Source organism: Lepisosteus platostomus, chromosome 14 (genome assembly GCF_059453375.1).
Source record: "Lepisosteus platostomus isolate fLepPlt1 chromosome 14, fLepPlt1.hap1, whole genome shotgun sequence".
Taxonomy (NCBI): domain Eukaryota; kingdom Metazoa; phylum Chordata; class Actinopteri; order Semionotiformes; family Lepisosteidae; genus Lepisosteus; species Lepisosteus platostomus.
In genome coordinates, this window is record NC_142624.1 from 15,652,456 (window position 1) to 15,670,920 (window position 18,465).

Sequence of the window (18,465 nt, forward strand, 5' to 3'; positions counted from 1 at the left end):
CCGAATCATGCAGTAGTGCCATGCAACATGCTGGGAAAACTCAATCTGACAGAGAATACATGTGGATTGATTTAGGCTAATTCTATCTGGGAGATAGAACGTTTAAATCCCACTGTTTAAAAATTGTTTGTCCAATTACCTCTAAATGCAGTGCAAAAGAACCTACAGATGCAGCCATTCAAAACGCATGGTAAAACCCCATACTGGGCGAAATTATCTGGAGATTAGTGCGTTATACCGCAGCAAGTGATTAACTGGTCAAAATGACACACAGGTGGCACTTGTTGGTTGTTAGTGAAACGATTTTTGGGGGGGTATTTCTGAAACACCCTCTGTATTTCCTGTTTTCACACAGATAAGAATAAACTACATATGCAAATCTTTTCATAGGCGGAAAGATGTTCTGTGTTCTTACGCCAGAATGCCAAAATGTCAAAATCATAAAAAATGTTACCAAATAGTACTGGTGAAAGTGTAACCTGTCCTGGACAAAATGGTTAGAAAATAGGTGGATTTACACTTGCAAAAACGTTATCATTTTAATGCGATACAGAAGATATTATTAATAATAAATTACCATGGACGGTCTGTAAACTGAAGATTTATAGAGGAGACATGTACTGTCTTTTCTTTCCAGCTTGGAATGAACTTTTACCTACTATTATATTCCATTGCAGCCACTTTATGTAACGCAGCTCCGTACTTTTCACAAAGGCTGGGACGGTCAGCACCCCTCTGTGTAATGTTATGCAGAATAGACAGTTCTGCCAGTTCTGGGGGATGCGAAGGATTTTCCAGAAACATGCTCTGTTGTCATTCTTTCTGTTTAACATAAGGCAACCAGCAATCAAATGTGCTGTTTTTTCTTAACACTCATTTTCCATACTGTAGTTTTAAAACTTGAACAACAACTTGCCACATGCTAACATTGCGATGTTGTATAGTTTTAAAGCCACTACAGTAAAGCTTGTGTGAAATATATTTGTGTACTACATCAAAGCTTAACTCAGAGTGCCCAACATGACAAATTCTGAGTTAAAAGGTACATGTCAAAATATTTCCAAAATAATCACTAGTGAACGAGTTGAGGGATTTGATAATCACAGAGAAATCATAACTATAACCCCGAGTTGTTTCATGCAATCCAAGTGAAAGAAGGACATTTAAATCAACACGAAAAGACTTAAAACATATAAATCCGTTAAAAACACTTTTTATGCACAAAAAAGAGGTAGTTTTTCTTCTGCGCAATTAGCTTTTTACTTAAACATTTTAAACACTTTAATTTTGTAAACACAACATGCATTCCATATAGAAATAAAATAATGTTTTCTACAGATGTTAAGCAGATTAGCAGGCTGCTGACAAAATAGCGCACTGTCTACTAACCGTAAAGACCACAGCTTCTATTAAAAAAAAAAATTAGAAAAGTTTCATATATTCATATATACAAATACCATAGACTATTCTCGTTTGTTTTTTCTGAATGTCACACTTGGTTTAATCTTTTATTTACATCTAAATAAGAAACTCAGGTGTTAGCATAAACTATTAGTTATCGATAATATTAAAATTCACAATGTAATAATTTTTTGTATTTCCACATCTTGTAAAAACATTAATTTACAAGAATTTTTTTTATCAGAAAATAAGTAAATTAAAAAAATTAAGATTAAGAATATAATTTGAAATTAAGACAGGATACACTTTTTTTCCTGTCTCTCTTCCTACTCTCTCTCACCCTCTTTGATTCGTACACAGAATGGTTAAAAATCAGAGGGAATGTTTCGTGCCAGTCAGCGCACTATCATTTCGCACCAAAGGGAAGGGAAAAAGCTGGTGGTGCTTGTCATTTCTTTCAGTCTCCATCACTCTGTCCAGTGATATAACTTTTATATCAACAAGATCTAGCATTCTGGTTCAATTAAAAAAATACATATTTTAAATTAATCAAATCCCAGATGTTAGTTCATAAAGCCAGAATTATGTACTATCCCTACGTAACACCTGACCATCTACTGGTAACATTTAGGCTGCAATTGAATTGGGGATCTGTATTCTTCACACCTGAAACATTGTTTTCTCTGAAAGCGTGTTCTTCTCTCTTTAGCTGATCTTTTGCAGCCTACGCGTGCTTACACTGCTCCCTACGTAAATTCTCATTCTTGACTAAGAAAGCTTTAAAGAACTTTACAACCATTTTTATTTTCAACAAATTGTAAATATGACGTTTACATTGGCGTTATTATTAATTTTCCACCGAAGCGTATGGACAAGTGTCAGCTGTCAAGGAGAGCTCCCTCCCTTCTCCCCACATACAGACTGATAAAGCAATTGGGAAGTAACCTTGTTACAAAAGGGAACAGCACATTGGTTCTTGACTATGGTTAAACAGTATATACAATGTCTGGTGGAGTTTCAGCGTTCACTTTTCTGTGATCTTTACAGAACTGTGATGTCTCATCAGTGCTTGGTAGAGATCCAGCCATTCAAAATGCGCAGATTAAACTGGTTAAAATTGTGGTAGGCGTGGCGCATCCTACCACATCATACCGCATTTTAATTGAATTATGATAAAAGTATCCAGAAGCACCTTGTAAAACTGACAGGTGGAGCTAATAAACCTTATCGTCTCATGTACAGCATTTGAGCTCTTGCCAGAAAACACCCAGTTTCAAATCCCGGTCACTGGTGAGGGACAATCTTTTTACAATTAAGAATTTAGGTTGTATACTCTTTAGATTAATAATTTTAAACTGTGTATTACAGCATGTTAAACATTAAACATTAAAAAGTTGGTATATTTTATAAAGCATGATTGCTCAGTTGGACAAAAGTACACAACCTTCCACCTTCATCATAAATAATGTAATTATTAATAAAGATTTTACGCATCAAAGTCTTTAACATGGTAACTGGGTTCTGGTTTTAACATTATTAAGCTTATATTGTGTACTTCATAAAAAGTTATAATGTTTTATCCTTTTCTAAGAATACATAGGAAGAACAACACTTGCTGTTATTGTTTAAAGATAAATGTAGTGATTTAACATCACTTGATAGATATATGAATATGGAATTGTGTAACTAAGCAGCTAAAATATCACAGGTGGACATTTCAGAAACATTTTGATATCCGTTTCTTTTTAAAAAACTTTTATTGTCCTTGTAGTGGTAATGGACAAAGCACTGAGCCCAATGGTTCAAAGCGCAATCGGAGTATTACTTTCGGTTTGTTTCTTATATAGCGAATACATAAAAATAGTCCACTATTATAGCTTTGTGTTGGCTCTGGCATGAATTTATGTATCTGGATAAATTAAGTATTGTGATTCAGGATTTCTTCACAAAATTATTTACATTAAACAAAGGAGGGAAGAAGGGTTATTTTTACAATTGGCACTCCGAGATTCTAACTGACTTAATTCCCATCATTTAGCTGAAACAGATACAATGGTTACAGTAAAGGGACAAGTAATAGTGTGAGCTGAAGACCCTCACACCTGAAAAAGGCTTCCCAGCTGAAACATTGTTTTCTCTCTTATCTTTTCAGCATGGAATAAACCTATTACTTGTCCCTTTGCAGACTAGGCATGCTGATGCAGCTACCCATCTGAAGTAGTTACAGTATATGTATTGGCTATCCAATACATATTAACAGACACTCTGATTCAAACAAGTGTTGTACAGTGACATAGACGTGGGTAATGTCATCCCCATTAAACAAAGTGCTTATTGCGCAAATCCTGCTAAACTAAAAATTAGACACAGGAAGAGTATTATTGGACAATGTTGTAAGGCTCTGGCAGAACTCCTCTGTAAGCTGAAGATTAATAGAGGAGACAATGTTTATTGCCTCTTTTAACACTTGTAAGAACATTCCAATGTTAATGTGACACAGAAAATATTATTAATAACATTTTAAATCTGAAGCTGTTAACTCTACTTCACACCTGCATGTCAAGATCATGGTTTCAAAATAAAAAAACATCAAACCTTTGACTGGATGAGAACGTCATGATTGTTTCGCAAGGATGTGAAACGTGGCAATTTGTTACAGTTTAAATCGGGAGAAAAGAAAAGTTTTTTATTTATTTGTGGCTGCTGCAGTGGCTTGCAATGGATAGTTAACATTTCAAAATTGCTTTATCAGTCTATCCCTGGAGGGAAGGGAGAAAATTAGCACACAGAAAAAACAGCAATTCTGTCAGCGAACATGGTTTCACGGAGGGCTTCTCAGATTGTTGGGCATTCAGGTAGATTGCCAGGTGAAAGGATTTTTAAATATGTTAAAGAAAGTCAGTTATTTGCAACACATAAAAGGCATTTTTCCAAGAAAGATCTGATGACGAGGAAGGAAAAGCACCTGTTTCTCGCCCATAAAAACTATCGAAAACCTGCTTTTATAGCTTTTAAAGTCATGCAATGTCTAAGTTAAGCAGGAACACATCGTTATATCTCATTTTTTATTTCTTTTTTAAAAATTAAAAAAATCGTTTGCCCAGCCTAAGAGGGGGGGGGGTCTGCTTAAGTCTGCTCCATATACTTAAGTGAAAAACGTCATATTTACAATTTGTTGATAATAAAAATGTTAAATTCTTTAAATCTTTCTCAGTCAAGTATGATAATTTACCTAGGGAGCTGTGTAAGCATGCGTAGGCAGCACAAGATCAGCTAAACAGGGAAGAAAACGCATTCAGAGAAAATGTTTCAGGTGCGAAGAATACAGATCCCCAATTCAATTTCAGACTAAACCTGTCCCCACATACCCTGCCCCCACTGCGATTAGAATATACACAAAGCACTGAAAGCTTTACAGTAGATTAAACAGGTGTACGTAATTCAGGCTTTATGAACTGACACCTGGGATTCAATTAATTAGGGCTAGTAATTATTAGAGTTCATAAAGCCTGAATTATGCCTATGCCTACCTACGATTACTAGTTAATGCTACTTCACTTTCTCGGGCGTGATTTTTTAGGCAAAAAACAGGCTATTTTGTGTTCTTCCTAAGATTAAGTTCAATGTCAAAATGTTTCCATATGAAAGGATTAATATGAAAGGCAGTGACGTCACCATCCTGAGGTGTGTGTGTGGCAGGCAAGCCAGTTTAGCCTTTGTTACTAATGAAACCACTAGATAAAGACATATTGAAATCCCTACATTACAAACTCCAAGCATTTCATTTTTCCTATTGCTACAATACCGACACCAGTTTAGTTACAAGGAACATGTCAAAAAAAGAACCACAATAGAACGAGTTTTGATAATAATAGAGAAATAGAGAGTCCCCACTACCCCCATTTGGATTTAAATCGCAAATGCGTGTTTAATTAAATGCCTTTATTGATTCACAATCTGACAATGCAACGTAAATAGTTATCTTTGTCTTCTAAGTATCTTAATAAACTTTAAGCATAGCTTTAGATTTATTTTTCAAACCATCATTAAACAAAGCAGGAGTGTACTGTACTTCCTCTTGGGATCAAACGTGGAAAGATTAGGTTGTAATCGTTTTTATTTTTTTAATACATTTTAGAAAAGTGTAAGCTATACTAAAAAGTTGTATTTATTTAATACCACTTGATAGTTATATTAATAGAGAAGAATTCAAGTTGATACTGTTTAGACTTTTAATCATTTTAAACTGTATTACAGCATATAACACATTAAACATGAAAAAGTTTATAAAATTTTATAAAAGCAAGATCGCTCAGTTAGACAGTATAAATGGTATAAAGCAACTATTTTTTATGTATTTTAGTTTTTAATGATTGTAATCGCTATTCTTGCAAGTACAAACACAACAAACTGGAATGCTACAGAACCCTAAACAAGACAATACACACTAGCCGAATATAGCTGTGTCAGTCTTCTGTGGAAAAAATCATGGACATCATGATTCGAACATCATTGGGTGCTGTTTTTAAAAAGCTGTTGAGTAAAGAATAGGAATTTTCCTGCTGAATGAAAACAGGAAATAAAGAAAGGGTTTTAGAAATCAAACAAAGCTTTATTTCCATGCTTACAGTCTGGGTAATTGGAGACTGCACTGTTCTGTTTCCTATGGCTCTTATCGCACAAAGCCATATTGAGCAGTATTTCTTGTGTTGTGAACGTGTGTACACAGCGATCCCCCAGTGTTCCAGTTAGTGTGTAATTACACTTGATGACAAACCTGAGGTTTACAGAGAATCATCTCACTGATAGTTTTATGTAGAGGCTGTGAAAATTTTCACAAGTCGAGGTCTTTAAAATGCGTTTTGTGATATTTAGAAATACCAACAAATTCAATATAGTGTCGATAATATTTATTATCAGTAATAATATCTGTAGCAGTTTGCCAATTAACCTACCAGTATGTTTTGAACTGCGAGAGAAAATCATATCACACATATGGAGAAAAACCACGGAACCCAGAGAGAACATGCAAACTCCACACACACAGCACGGCAGGAATTGAACCTAGGGCCCCCGTGCTGCAAGATAGACATGCTAACCAGTTTGCCACCATTAGAAATGAATGGATAGCTTAGTTATCTTTCTAGTTCACAGGTTTGCATGAATAATTTAATTTTGAAACCCACAGAGACATCTGGTACTATTGTTGTATTTATGAAAAAAACATACAAAAAGCATGCTAACAACTGTGCCATCCTATTCCATAGTTAATGCATTTTATTTGTCTAAACAGTTAACATTGTTAGCTAAATATTTTGAATATTATTTTACCCTATTTTTTCTTTAATGTTGTATTGAACTTATTTTCTGATTAAATGTATATTTAAATAATGAAAATATATTTTTACAAGATGCGGGGAAAACTGCAACAATTTATTCAGTGCTAAATTTAATATTATTGATTACTTATAGTAAAAAAACCTACAGTGTACACAAAGATTCTAAGCTGATCACGATAAATTCAAATTAATTCAAAATAAATTGTTTTTTTTTTTAAACTGTACCAGGTACTAGATCTTGTATTAAAGTTATATCAATGGGCAGTGGTGGACGGTGCACTATTTTGTCAGCAACCCGCTAATCTGCTTAACATCTGTAGAAAACATTATTTTATTTCTGTACGGAATGTGTGTTGCGTTCAAAATTGAAGTGTTTCAAATGTTTAATTAAGAAGTAAAAAGAAGTTACAGCTTACACATACTCAAACTACAGTTTGGAAAAATGAGTGTTAAGAAAAAACAGGACATTTGATTGCTGGTTGCCTTATATTTATTTAAAAATAAAAGAAATAAGATACAATGACGTGTTCCTGCCTAACTCAAACGTTGTGTGACTTTTAATGCTGTAAAAAATGGTTTAGATAGCAGAAAGTCACATGCTCTTACAAGCGGCTCTGTTAAGCATAGTTCTTGTTAACACAACACAACTTTGTCAGTGAAAAAAATTACCACGGGCACTTTTCCTTCCCCCTTATATTCTCATGTACAAGTAGAATAGGCGAACCTTCCAATGAAAGACAGGTTGCTTTCGCCTAAAACTGGCAGAAAATAGTCGAAACTCTCCACACCCAGACTCGATCTACCATTTTGACATGTTCTTTTTAACTACACCGCTGTCGATATTGTAGCAATAGACAAAATGAAACGCTTGGAGTTTGTAATGTAGGGTGCTCTAAACGAATTAAACTTTGATGCACGACAAATAAATGTATTTCCCACAAGCTATACTGTAGTGCCAGTACAGCAGCAGTTTGAAATTATTCGTTATTAATAAATGACTAAGCTTCAAACATGTTGTGATATTTAGAAATATAAAAATGTTAATATAGTGTCCATAATATTTGCTATTTTAGTTTTTCAAAGAAATGTTTATTTGTTAAAAGAAAACTCATGGCGTCAGCTGGGTTCGAACCCCCGACCTTCAGCATACAAGGCAAACACCTATGCCATTACACCATAGATAATAATCACAGTTGAATGAGTTAAACTGATGTGGTCTTTTACAAAGAAAGTGTACTACTGTGATAATTTGAACTATATGAATATAATTATATCATTATTAATATCTTTAGATACACGATTCCATATTATATTCCCTATTTACCAAATTCTAAAAAGTATGCGTGCTTTTACTACAATAACGAGTGTAAGAAAATATTAGGTTAAAGGTTAAAATATTATAACTTTTTACGAAGTATATAAACTTAATATAGTTAGAAGGAGCACGTAAAAACTTTTCCAAAATAACCACAGTACGTAACTGAATGAAAGACTTTGATGCTTAAAATGTTTAGGAAGAAAGTGAAATACTGGTGTGTATTTTTTATTTAAACGACCAATACCAGCCATATACAGTTTACATAATATGTTTATGTTCCTAAATGAATATCGTTTATGACTCTTTTTATGCTCAGCTACAAAAATTTCCCTTTAGTTGTAAAATTCCATATAAATATTCAATATTAAGCTGAATAAAACATGCACAGTAAAGAGATTAAATGATTAAATAATTTCACTAACAACCAATGCACCACGAGTGTCCCTGTCGGTCATTTTGGCCAGACAATTACGTACTGCGGTACAACGCAGTGAACTGTGGGTAATTTCACGTGGTACGGGGTTGTACCTTGCATTTTGAATGGCTGCATCTGTACCAATAAACAGGGGGGCTTCACAGACTTCCTTCTTTGAACTCAACTGTGCTCCAGTAAATAACACACAGTTTATCACCTTCTGCAATGCTTCTACTTTAGCAGGATTTGCGAGATAAATACATTGTTTGATAGGGATGACACGTCTATATCACTGTACAACACAAATTTGAGTCGGAGTGTCTTAATAAAACAGAGTGCCTTCTAATACGTATAACTACTTTATGATTTCTTTATCCGTGTCAGCTAAATGTGGGGAATTTAATCAGTCAGAATTTTGGAGTGCCAATTGTAAAAATAACCCTTCTTCCCTCCTTTGTTTAGCTTAAAGAATTTTGTGAAGAAATACTTAATCAGAAAACCATCTCTTAATTTATCCAGGTACACAAATTCATGCCAGAGCCAACAACAAGCTACAACAGTGGACTATTTTTATGCATTCACTATAAGAAACAAACCAAAAGTAATACTCTGATTGCACTTTGAACCACTGTGTGCAGTGCTTTGTCCATTACCACTTCAAGGACAATAAAAGCTTTTTAAAAACAAACAGATGTCAAAATGTTTCCGAAATGTCCACCTGTGATATTTTAGCTGCTTAGTTACACGATTCCATATTCATATAACTATCAAATGATGTTAAATCACTACAACATTTATCTTTTTACAATAACAGCAAGTGGTGTTCTTACTTCTCTGGTTCCCTTCTCTCCAGCTTCTCTCTTCTTGACTCAGCATCCCTCTGTAAACTAGTTACATGCATGAAACCCACTACATCTAGTTTAGATCCCATTCCCACCACTTTATTTCAGTCCTGTTTCTCTTCTCTCTGTCCTATTGTCCTCAGTATTATACATTAATCCATGAGCACTGGCATTGTACCAATGGTCCTCAAAACTGCTGCCATTACCCCCGTGCCAAAAAAGCCTAACATTGCTCTCGACAATCTTAACAATTTTCACCCCATTTCCAACTTAGCCTTTCTTGCTAAAATTCTAGAACGTGCTGTCACACTTCAGTAACATAACCACCTCATGACAAACAAACTTTTCGAACCCCTCCAATCTGGCTTCCGTCAACTTCACAACACAGAAACTGCCCTGGTCAAAGTCACTAACGATCTTCTAATAGCTTCTGATTCTGGTACTCTTTCTATACTCATCCTTCTTGATCTCAGTGCTGCTTTTGACACTGTTATCACTGTTAACACCATAACATCTTACTTTCTCGTCTTGAGACTATGTTTGGAGTCTCTGACACTGCTCTCAAACGGTTCAAATCTTACCTCACTGATCGCTGTCACTTTGTCTCTTTTAATAGGTACAGGTCTGAAATTGGTCTTCCATTGGTGTTCCTCAGGGCTCAATACTGGGCCCCTTGCTCTTCAGCATTTACATGTTCCCACTTGGGTCAGCTTTTAAGATCACATGGCCTCAGCTTTCATTTCTACGCTGATGATACTCAAATAAACATCCATACCAAACATGACACTGATGTGGCTATCTCTATTCTATCTAATTGCATCTCTGACACAAAAATATGGATGATTCAAAACTTCCTTCATCTTAACTGCGACAAGACTGAAGTCTTGCTTATTGGGACCCCCCATCAACTTCGTAAAGCCAGTCCTGTAACCCTATCTGTAGATGGCTCTGTACTTGAGCTTCAATCAAAATTGAAAAACCTTGGGGTTATATTCGATTCTGGCTTAACATTCGACCCACATGTACAGCATACTGTCAAAACATCTTTTTTCACCTTAGAAATATCGCTAGACTTCACCCTATGCTATCATTAACTGTGGCTGAAAAGCTGATCAACACATTTGTGTTCTCTCGAATTGACTACTGTAATGCTCTACTCACAGGGGTATCTAAATCTACTCTGAACAAACTGCAGTATGTCCAAAATTCAGCAGCCAGAATCCTGACCAGGTCTAGTGCAAGTGTTCACATTACTCCTATCCTGGAGTTCTTGCACTGGCTTCTGGTCAAATTCCGTGTAGACTTTAAAATCCTTATTCTCACCTATAAGGCTCTGCATGGCTTGGCACCTCAGTACCTGTCTGAACTATTATCGCCCTACTCCCCTCCTCGCAACCTTCGCTCTTCTAATTCTGCTCTTCTTACTGTCCCCCAAGCCCATCTACATTGTATGGGTGACAAGGCCTTCTCCTGTTATGCCCACAAGCTCTGGAACTCTCTCCCCAAGTTTATCAGAGAGTCAACTTCTCTTAACTCCTTCAAATCCAGACTCAAAACCCTCTTCTTCAGAAAAGCCTTTCCTTAACTGGTTCCATTCTTCACCCCTCTGCTTTTCTTAGAACCACCATCCACAGTCTCCTTTAAATATTGTAATTGTGTTTTATCTTGTGTATTCTTCTTATTTATTGTTGTTGTCATCCTGTAAAGCGCTTTGAGAAGCCACCTTTAAAGGCGCTATATAAAATAATGTTTATTATTACTATGTATTCTTAGAAAAGGATAAAACGTTATAACCTTTTATGAAGTACAGAATATAAGCTTAATAATGTTAGAACAAGCACGTTAAAACCAGAACCCATTGTAAGTTACCAAGTTAAAGAATTTGATGCATAAAATAATTAATACATAATAAAATTATTTATGATGAAGGTGGAAGGTTGTGAACTATTATAAAATATACCAACTTTTTAATGTTTAACATGCTGTAATACACTTTCAAATTATTAAAAGTCTAAACAGTATACAACTTAAATTCTTAATTGGAATAAGATTGTCCCTCAGCAGTGAGCGGGATTCAAAGCTGGGTGTTTTCTGGCAACAACTCAAATGCTGTACATAAGACATTAAGCTTTATTAGCTCCATCTGGTGGTTTCACAAGATACTACTATCCTATTTAAAGAAACGTGATATGTTGGGGTATGTTGCGCAACGTCCACCACGTTTTAACTGGGCGTACCTCGCTCATTTTGAACGGCTGGATCTGTATGGAAGGCTAGCTGTAGCTGACCTGTCGCTATAAGCAATTTATGCAGCCTCTAAATTGCTTATAAATAGCCTGTTAGTTACTTGGTTAAGCATTTTGGTATGCACCTTCTCACATGGAGTGTGTATTTTGGAAATACTCCACTGACTTGATACCTCACAGATTTCATTACACACACACCTGCTTCAGAACTGCATTATGTGCTTTGCAAATACCATTTCAGTTTTCTTTTACAAAAACGATTTGATCTTTTAACTCAAACTGTGTACAATGCTAATTATTATTAATGTCAAAGTTCAGTTCTTGCTTAAACCTTTTCTTTAACTTCTGTTTGATCTGTGATATGTTCATTCTAAATTTAGTTAAGGTCTTTGCAAGAGAGATAAGACACCAGTTTTGTGGAGTGTTTGCAGAAAAAAGCATTTAAGACTAAATGGAAGGTGAGACTAAGCTTTGTCAGAGTGTCATGATACGTATAGTAATCTATATGCCGAACCTAAATATTAATCTGAAACACATGATGGTCCTCAATATATGCTCAATAAGAGTCTCTAAAACTGACAATTATAGTAACTCTGATAAACATTTTAAGTGTATGAGCAGCTTGCAAATGTCTAGATGCACAGCAGATATAATTTAGTCTTTGGTCTCTGAAGAGGCTATTTTTGTAATAAATTCAATTTTAAAAATTCTTTAATCTTTGTGACTTCCTACATCCCTACACTTTAAATTACCACTTTTGCAAAAATCATTACACCAACTGATTGAAAATGTGCAGGTTTGTTTATATCACTAACCGCTGATATCACTAGTTATCTTCTACAAAAGGGATGTCCACATTTGCTATGCACTTAATATTTTATCTTAAGCTTTTTATATGTTTTATGGCACAACAAACATTGGTAAGCTAAGAAGAGATGTATATGAAAGAATGCTAAGAAAAAATTATATAAGCTCTTGCATGTAAAAGTTCTCCTTGTCATATTCATTAACAGCTTTTCACGATTATATGCACTGTGTTCTGAATATAATACACTTTAAAGATCAGCTGGGAGTCATAATTCCTTTAAATGAACAAACTAAATCAAATATCGGTTTGAAAAATACACCTAAAAGCTACCAGACAAGTCTCACCTTCAAAATACAATAGTTGCCATTTTTCTTCTTGGCTAAAATTTTCAACGCCTCTTCTTCATAATCAGGAGCAATAATCCCATCAGAAACCTACAAATGGCATTCAGAAATCACAATAAGACATTTTGCAATTAAATCCTTTGGCTTAGGAATTTGGGAAAGTTCAAACTAGAAGAGAAAATTAATAATTTTACACTTATTCATATGAATAGAAAACAGTTTAATTTTTTGAAAGCCAGCAATCAGATCTACCATACCATTAAAATGAAAGTGTGTCAAAAGAGTATCTTTCCATTTAAATGGACTGCAAAATAATTTAATTAAAAGTCCTTACATGTGGAGCTGCTAGAATCACAATTAAAAAGCTTCCGAAGCAGGAAACATATTTGAAAGCACCAAATCAGTTTTTAGTCTAACCCCTTAGATTTAATTCAACAAGAAACTGATTTTTCTCTTAAACTTGCCTCTCTGGAGATGAGTTTTGCAGTGGGAACATCACAGCTGTCAGACAAGGCAATAAAATCTCCAAAGGAAGACATTCTGTCAGAGCCTAGACATAAAATAGAACGCTCTTGAGGTAATTTTTTGGAAAGATACAAATACAAAGTTTACTAAATATGCACTACATAGTAACATATTAAAAGTAAATTTAAACTATACAAATCAATTACTCTGACTTCAGTATTGGTTGCAAACATTATTATGCAAAGTCAGCTTCTCATATTTTACCTTTTTAAGTACATATTTAGTTTTCTGATTTGCCTCTCAGTTCCTTTGATCATCCAGTGAACACATTTTTAACAATAAAGTAATTACCATACCAACATTCACAAATTATTGTATTCTGCTAACCATACAAATGTTCAAGAACAACTGTTGTATGTCTTGAGTTTTTTCCATTGTTGAGATTTACTTTACAACAAAGCTTGTGACCAACCAGCAATGCTGCTTTGCCACAACTTTAAAGAGCTACAGGAAATTGTCAGAAAGTATTGTTCCAACAACACAGAAAATTTGTAGCTGTATGGTCTATAACATTATTCTATATTAAGTAAAAACTTTAAAATAAAGGGACCCACTAAAACACCCCTTTGCATTTAACAAATTTGTATAATTTTAGGAAAGATAAGAATGGAAGGAGATTTTCTAATTAAGTGGTTCAAGCGTTTAATGTTTATAAATTATAAATCTTTATAAATCTCATTAAATGAGATATTGTAATGAAATTACCTCTAGCTCTTGCATATGCAGTAGCCAGGGGTGTCAGATCCTTGTACACATCATATGCCATACAGACTTTAGCATCCTCCTCACTCAATGGCACTCCAATAGCAGCACCTAGTGGACAAAATGCAACATTAGTGTGGCTACAAAAGTGTAAAAAATGCACAACAGTAGGATACAATAAGTAAAAACAGAATTACACTAAAATGCTTAATAAAGATATTGAGGTATAAAACTAAAATGAAAAATATGGGACAGTATTCAAGTGCTTTTGGAAATGTGCTCAGATACTTACCTGAACATACTGCAATTCTGCAAGGATCTTGTTTAATGCTACTAATATCTTTATAGTGTTTTTTTAAAGAACACAGTCACTTGGAATAAGAACACCCAATTAGAAAATGCATTATAAATGTTTATTGAAAGGAAGGATACAAAAAAAACCCGAGGAAGACAAGGGCATACTTATTTTAATTGAACATCTTTACAGGTATAAGTAGGTAGAGTAAATATGACAATGACAAACTGTTTCTTTTGGCACTGAATACTTGAGTGTGACCTTTAATTGGTAAGGTTAGTAATGCACTAGTAGTACCTACAATAGGGAAGATTAAAGGAACATGCTAATACTTAATAAAGTATGAAAAAATATACATGGGGGTGCTGTTTAATGTAGTCTTGTGTTGTTTCACACTGATATCGGCAATAAACTGAGGTACACCCCAAATGGTGATGTTAAAACTCCCCCGACTAATGTCGTCTACATAGTTCTCATCCAGAATGACAGAAGTTTGTCCAGAAGTTTGAATTTTGCACCACACACCCCTATCTTAACTTTGACACTTACGACAAGGGTTTTTCAATTCCTATCATCTTAGCATTTAGCTTGAAGTACCTTTACAATCTCTAAAATGCATGGAAAAAGAACTGCAGGAAATCAAGAAAAACTGTCTTAGTATTGGCACTGATATAAAATTAGATGTGATAATGTGAATTTGAACACTGAGTTCTTAAAGGTATAATTGTTTTTTTTAAATCCTTATATTGTATGTTTAATATGAAAATTAAAACGATTAAGAGAATACTATTGTTGAAATAGACTTTATTAAATGGTGTCTCTTTACTGTTCAAGGGATAAGTGACTATTCTTATGAAAACAATTTAATAATTATGATTAATTTCCTTGTTAAAGTCTCCTCATCCTGCTGTGGGGGTGTTTCTCTTCAGCTGGGACTGGGGCACTTGTCGGCATAGAAGGGAAGATGGATGGTGCAAAATACAGGCAAATTCTTGAAGAAAACCTTCAGCCCTCAGCCAGGAAGTTGAAAATTGGAAGATGGTTCACGTTTCAGCATGATAAAGACCTGGAGCAACCGTACAGTCCCTGAAGGACAGGAAGGTGAATATCCTCGAGTGGCCTAGTCAGAGCCCCGACCTTAATCCCACTGAAAATCTTTGGAATGACTTGAAGAGGGCAGTCCATCAATGGTCACCGCACAGTTTGACTGAGCCTGATCAATTCTGTGAGGATGAATGGGCAAATATTCCTCCCACTAGGTGTGCAAAGTTGGTAGAAATGTATCCAAACAGACTGAAGGCTGTAATTCAAGAAAAAGGTGCTTCAACCAAGTATTAACTCGGGGGTGTTCTCTTATCCAACCCAGTTATTCTACTGTTTTATTTTTTTTTACTTTCTTTTTTCACTTGGATGTTGCACGGTACAATTTGTAAATAAAACTGGAAAAAGTCTGATTGTCTTCTTGTTAGGCTTTAGGGCAACAGGAGGTGAACATTTTGAAAGGGGATGGTGACATTCTATACCCACTGTACATACAGTGCTGTGAAAAAGTGATTTCCTGATTTCCTCTATTATTGCACATTTGTCACACTGGATGTTTTCAGCAATTATGTTCTTCTTGGTTAGGAGTGGTTTCCGCCTTGCTACTTTCCCATGAAGCCCAGTCTTTCTGATTGTTGAGACATGAACACTGACCTTAGCTGAGGTAAGAGAATCTTGCAGTTCTTTGGATGTTTTTTTATGATCCTTTGTGACTTCCTGGATGATTTTATGTTGCGCCTTTGGAGAACTTTTGACAGGCCGGCCACTCCTGGGAAGATTCACTACTGTTCCAAATGTTCTCCCTTTGGAAAATATGGCTCTCACTGTGGTTCAGTGGAGTCCCAGAGCCTTAGAAATGTAACCCTTTCCAGAATGATAGATATCAAATCTGATCATGTCCCTCTGGTTCCCTTTAAAGGAAACTGAATTAATGCAATGTTCCACAATGCAGCTAGAGTTTATTTTTTGCATGCTGAATTGCTGGAATTCATGCATGATATACATCATGAAAACAAATTAATAGAAGCAGTGTTTGAGGATTTGATTGTAGGTCAATTTATTGCAGGATGCAGAGCACTGGGAATTATTTGTAAATTAGTGACAGAGCTTTTGTGGAAAGCTCTGGGGTAAAAAGAGCATGTTTTAGAAATGAATGCAAGATACAGGGAGCTAGTGTGCAAACTGAAAGAATGGCAGGCTGATAGCAGTAAGTTAGTCAGAGGTGAGGTACCCTTGTTTATCAACATAAAGGTTTATTCTGGACCTGTTCTGCAGAAGCTCACAGAACAGAGGAGCCCTGAATTTGAGGAGATGACTATACAGGCTGTGGAACCGATCCTTGCTAGTTTTGTAAAGGTGTGTTGTAGGATGGTAGAAGATCATTTAGAATATGTCAGGTATGATGAGGTTTCAGAGGAGATGTATAAAAAACTTGAATCGGCAACTAAGATGAATGTACGCTGTGAGAGGGATTTTGGAATCTTTGGCAATTAACTTAAAGTTAAGGACAGAGCAACAGCTGCTGAGGGTATGATTATGTTCAAGGAGAACAGGTCTTGGCAGTGGATTGAAAAACTAGATTCTGAAAAAAAGGCAGAAGTTTTATCTCAACCTAGAGCATCAGTTAAAGAGCAGAGGGCTGTGTTTTGTAAGAGGATGGCTAAGATAAGAGATGACAGGTTGCAGACACTTAGAAGAAGAAAAAAAGATAGAAAAGGAAACGAGATATAAGGACAAAGGAAGTACTAGCGGTAGAGACAGTATGGGGGACTTTGGAACAGCGAGGAAGAAATAGACGAGCAAAACCGGATACTAAACAAAGAGAAGTCAGATGTTAACTCTGTCGGAAAACCATTTCTGCGCCCAAGAGTAATACGAGCACCTTGTTTCATCACTTGAAACACAACCATGTCGTGGAATACGAAGAGTGCATGGCCCAAAAAAAGAGAGAAACTGACAAACGCACTCATGGGTGAAGTGATTCCCCCAAACAGCTGTCTCTAACATAAACATTTACTAATGCCACTCAATATGCAAAAGATTTACGCAGATGTAATGAGACAACTAATGCCATTACATATTGCATAGCAAAGGACATGGTTCCTATAGCTACAGTGGAGTATAGCGGTTTCAAAAGACTTGTTAAGCCCATGACAAGAGATACATTGTGTCTTCAAGAAAATATTTTTCTCAAACTGTGGTGCTGTGGTGCCCGACATTTACCAAGTTTAATAGTTTCGCATATTTAAAATGTGATCTTTCAGCATATCATGTAATATTATAATTTCAATGGGTCTCAGAAAAATTATTGTTAATTTATCGTTTTTGAGGTAAATGTGGGAAATTATCGCGATATTGATTTGAGGTCATATCACCCAGCCCTAATTACAGATGTGTAAAAAAACAAACTAACATTTCAAGCTAGAGGAAATTTATAGCAGGGTAATCGTTAAACAACAATACAGCAAAGACACACCTGAAGAAGGCTCCAAGGCCGAAATGCTGTGTTTTCTTTCTTCTCCTTTCAGCATGGAATAAACCTATTACTTGTTCCTTTGCAGCCTACCCATGCTGAAGCAGCTACCCACCTGAACTGGATCTGTAGATGACTAGCTGCTAAATTCACTCAAGTAAAAGTTGAAACTATAGTCCCCATACAATCTCTATAAGCAAATTAAAGGGATACAGATTATCTACAATTGAAAGGGTAAGATATTGACAAATAACCCCCTCCATCCACTTAGCTAATAGGGAGGTGAATATCACTGATCAAAAGTCACTTAGTGCTTTGACCATAGACTTTTAGGTACAGGTATAACAGTTGAAACTGTATTTGCTAAAATACAAGAATCAAGTATTGCCGGATTAACCAAGTTGGAATTTTCCCTAAATTGAACATATACCTTATGCACCTTTCCCCACATATCGGCAAATTAATTGATTGGAATTTCCTAAATTATCTCATTATATTTATTTCTTAAATTAACAATGCTGAATATTCCACACAAATAATTAATATCATTCACAAAGGATGAGCTAAGCACAATTCCTCTTCTGTTTTTCCCACCTCTGCCCATACAGTAATTACATTATGCCCCTTCCACACTTGCTTAGGATTGTCTACACAGAACCTATTGTCAATCCTGTCTTTAAAATCCCTCTTAGCCTTCCTCATTTTTTACTTAATCT

General features: G+C 35.4%; 1 protein-coding gene across 1 annotated transcript in view; it reads right to left on the reverse strand.

Moving 5' to 3' along the window:
- atic (5-aminoimidazole-4-carboxamide ribonucleotide formyltransferase/IMP cyclohydrolase) overlaps positions 1-18,465 on the reverse strand; it is a 99,979-nt gene that overhangs the window by 20,437 nt on the left and 61,077 nt on the right. Inside the window, exons 9-11 of the mRNA XM_088607214.1 lie at positions 13,944-14,051; positions 13,178-13,263; positions 12,714-12,803 (exon numbers count right to left, since the gene is read on the reverse strand). Of these exons, the coding sequence (XP_088463340.1) occupies positions 12,714-12,803; positions 13,178-13,263; positions 13,944-14,051 (284 nt within the window). The remainder of the gene's footprint in view (positions 1-12,713; positions 12,804-13,177; positions 13,264-13,943; positions 14,052-18,465) is intronic.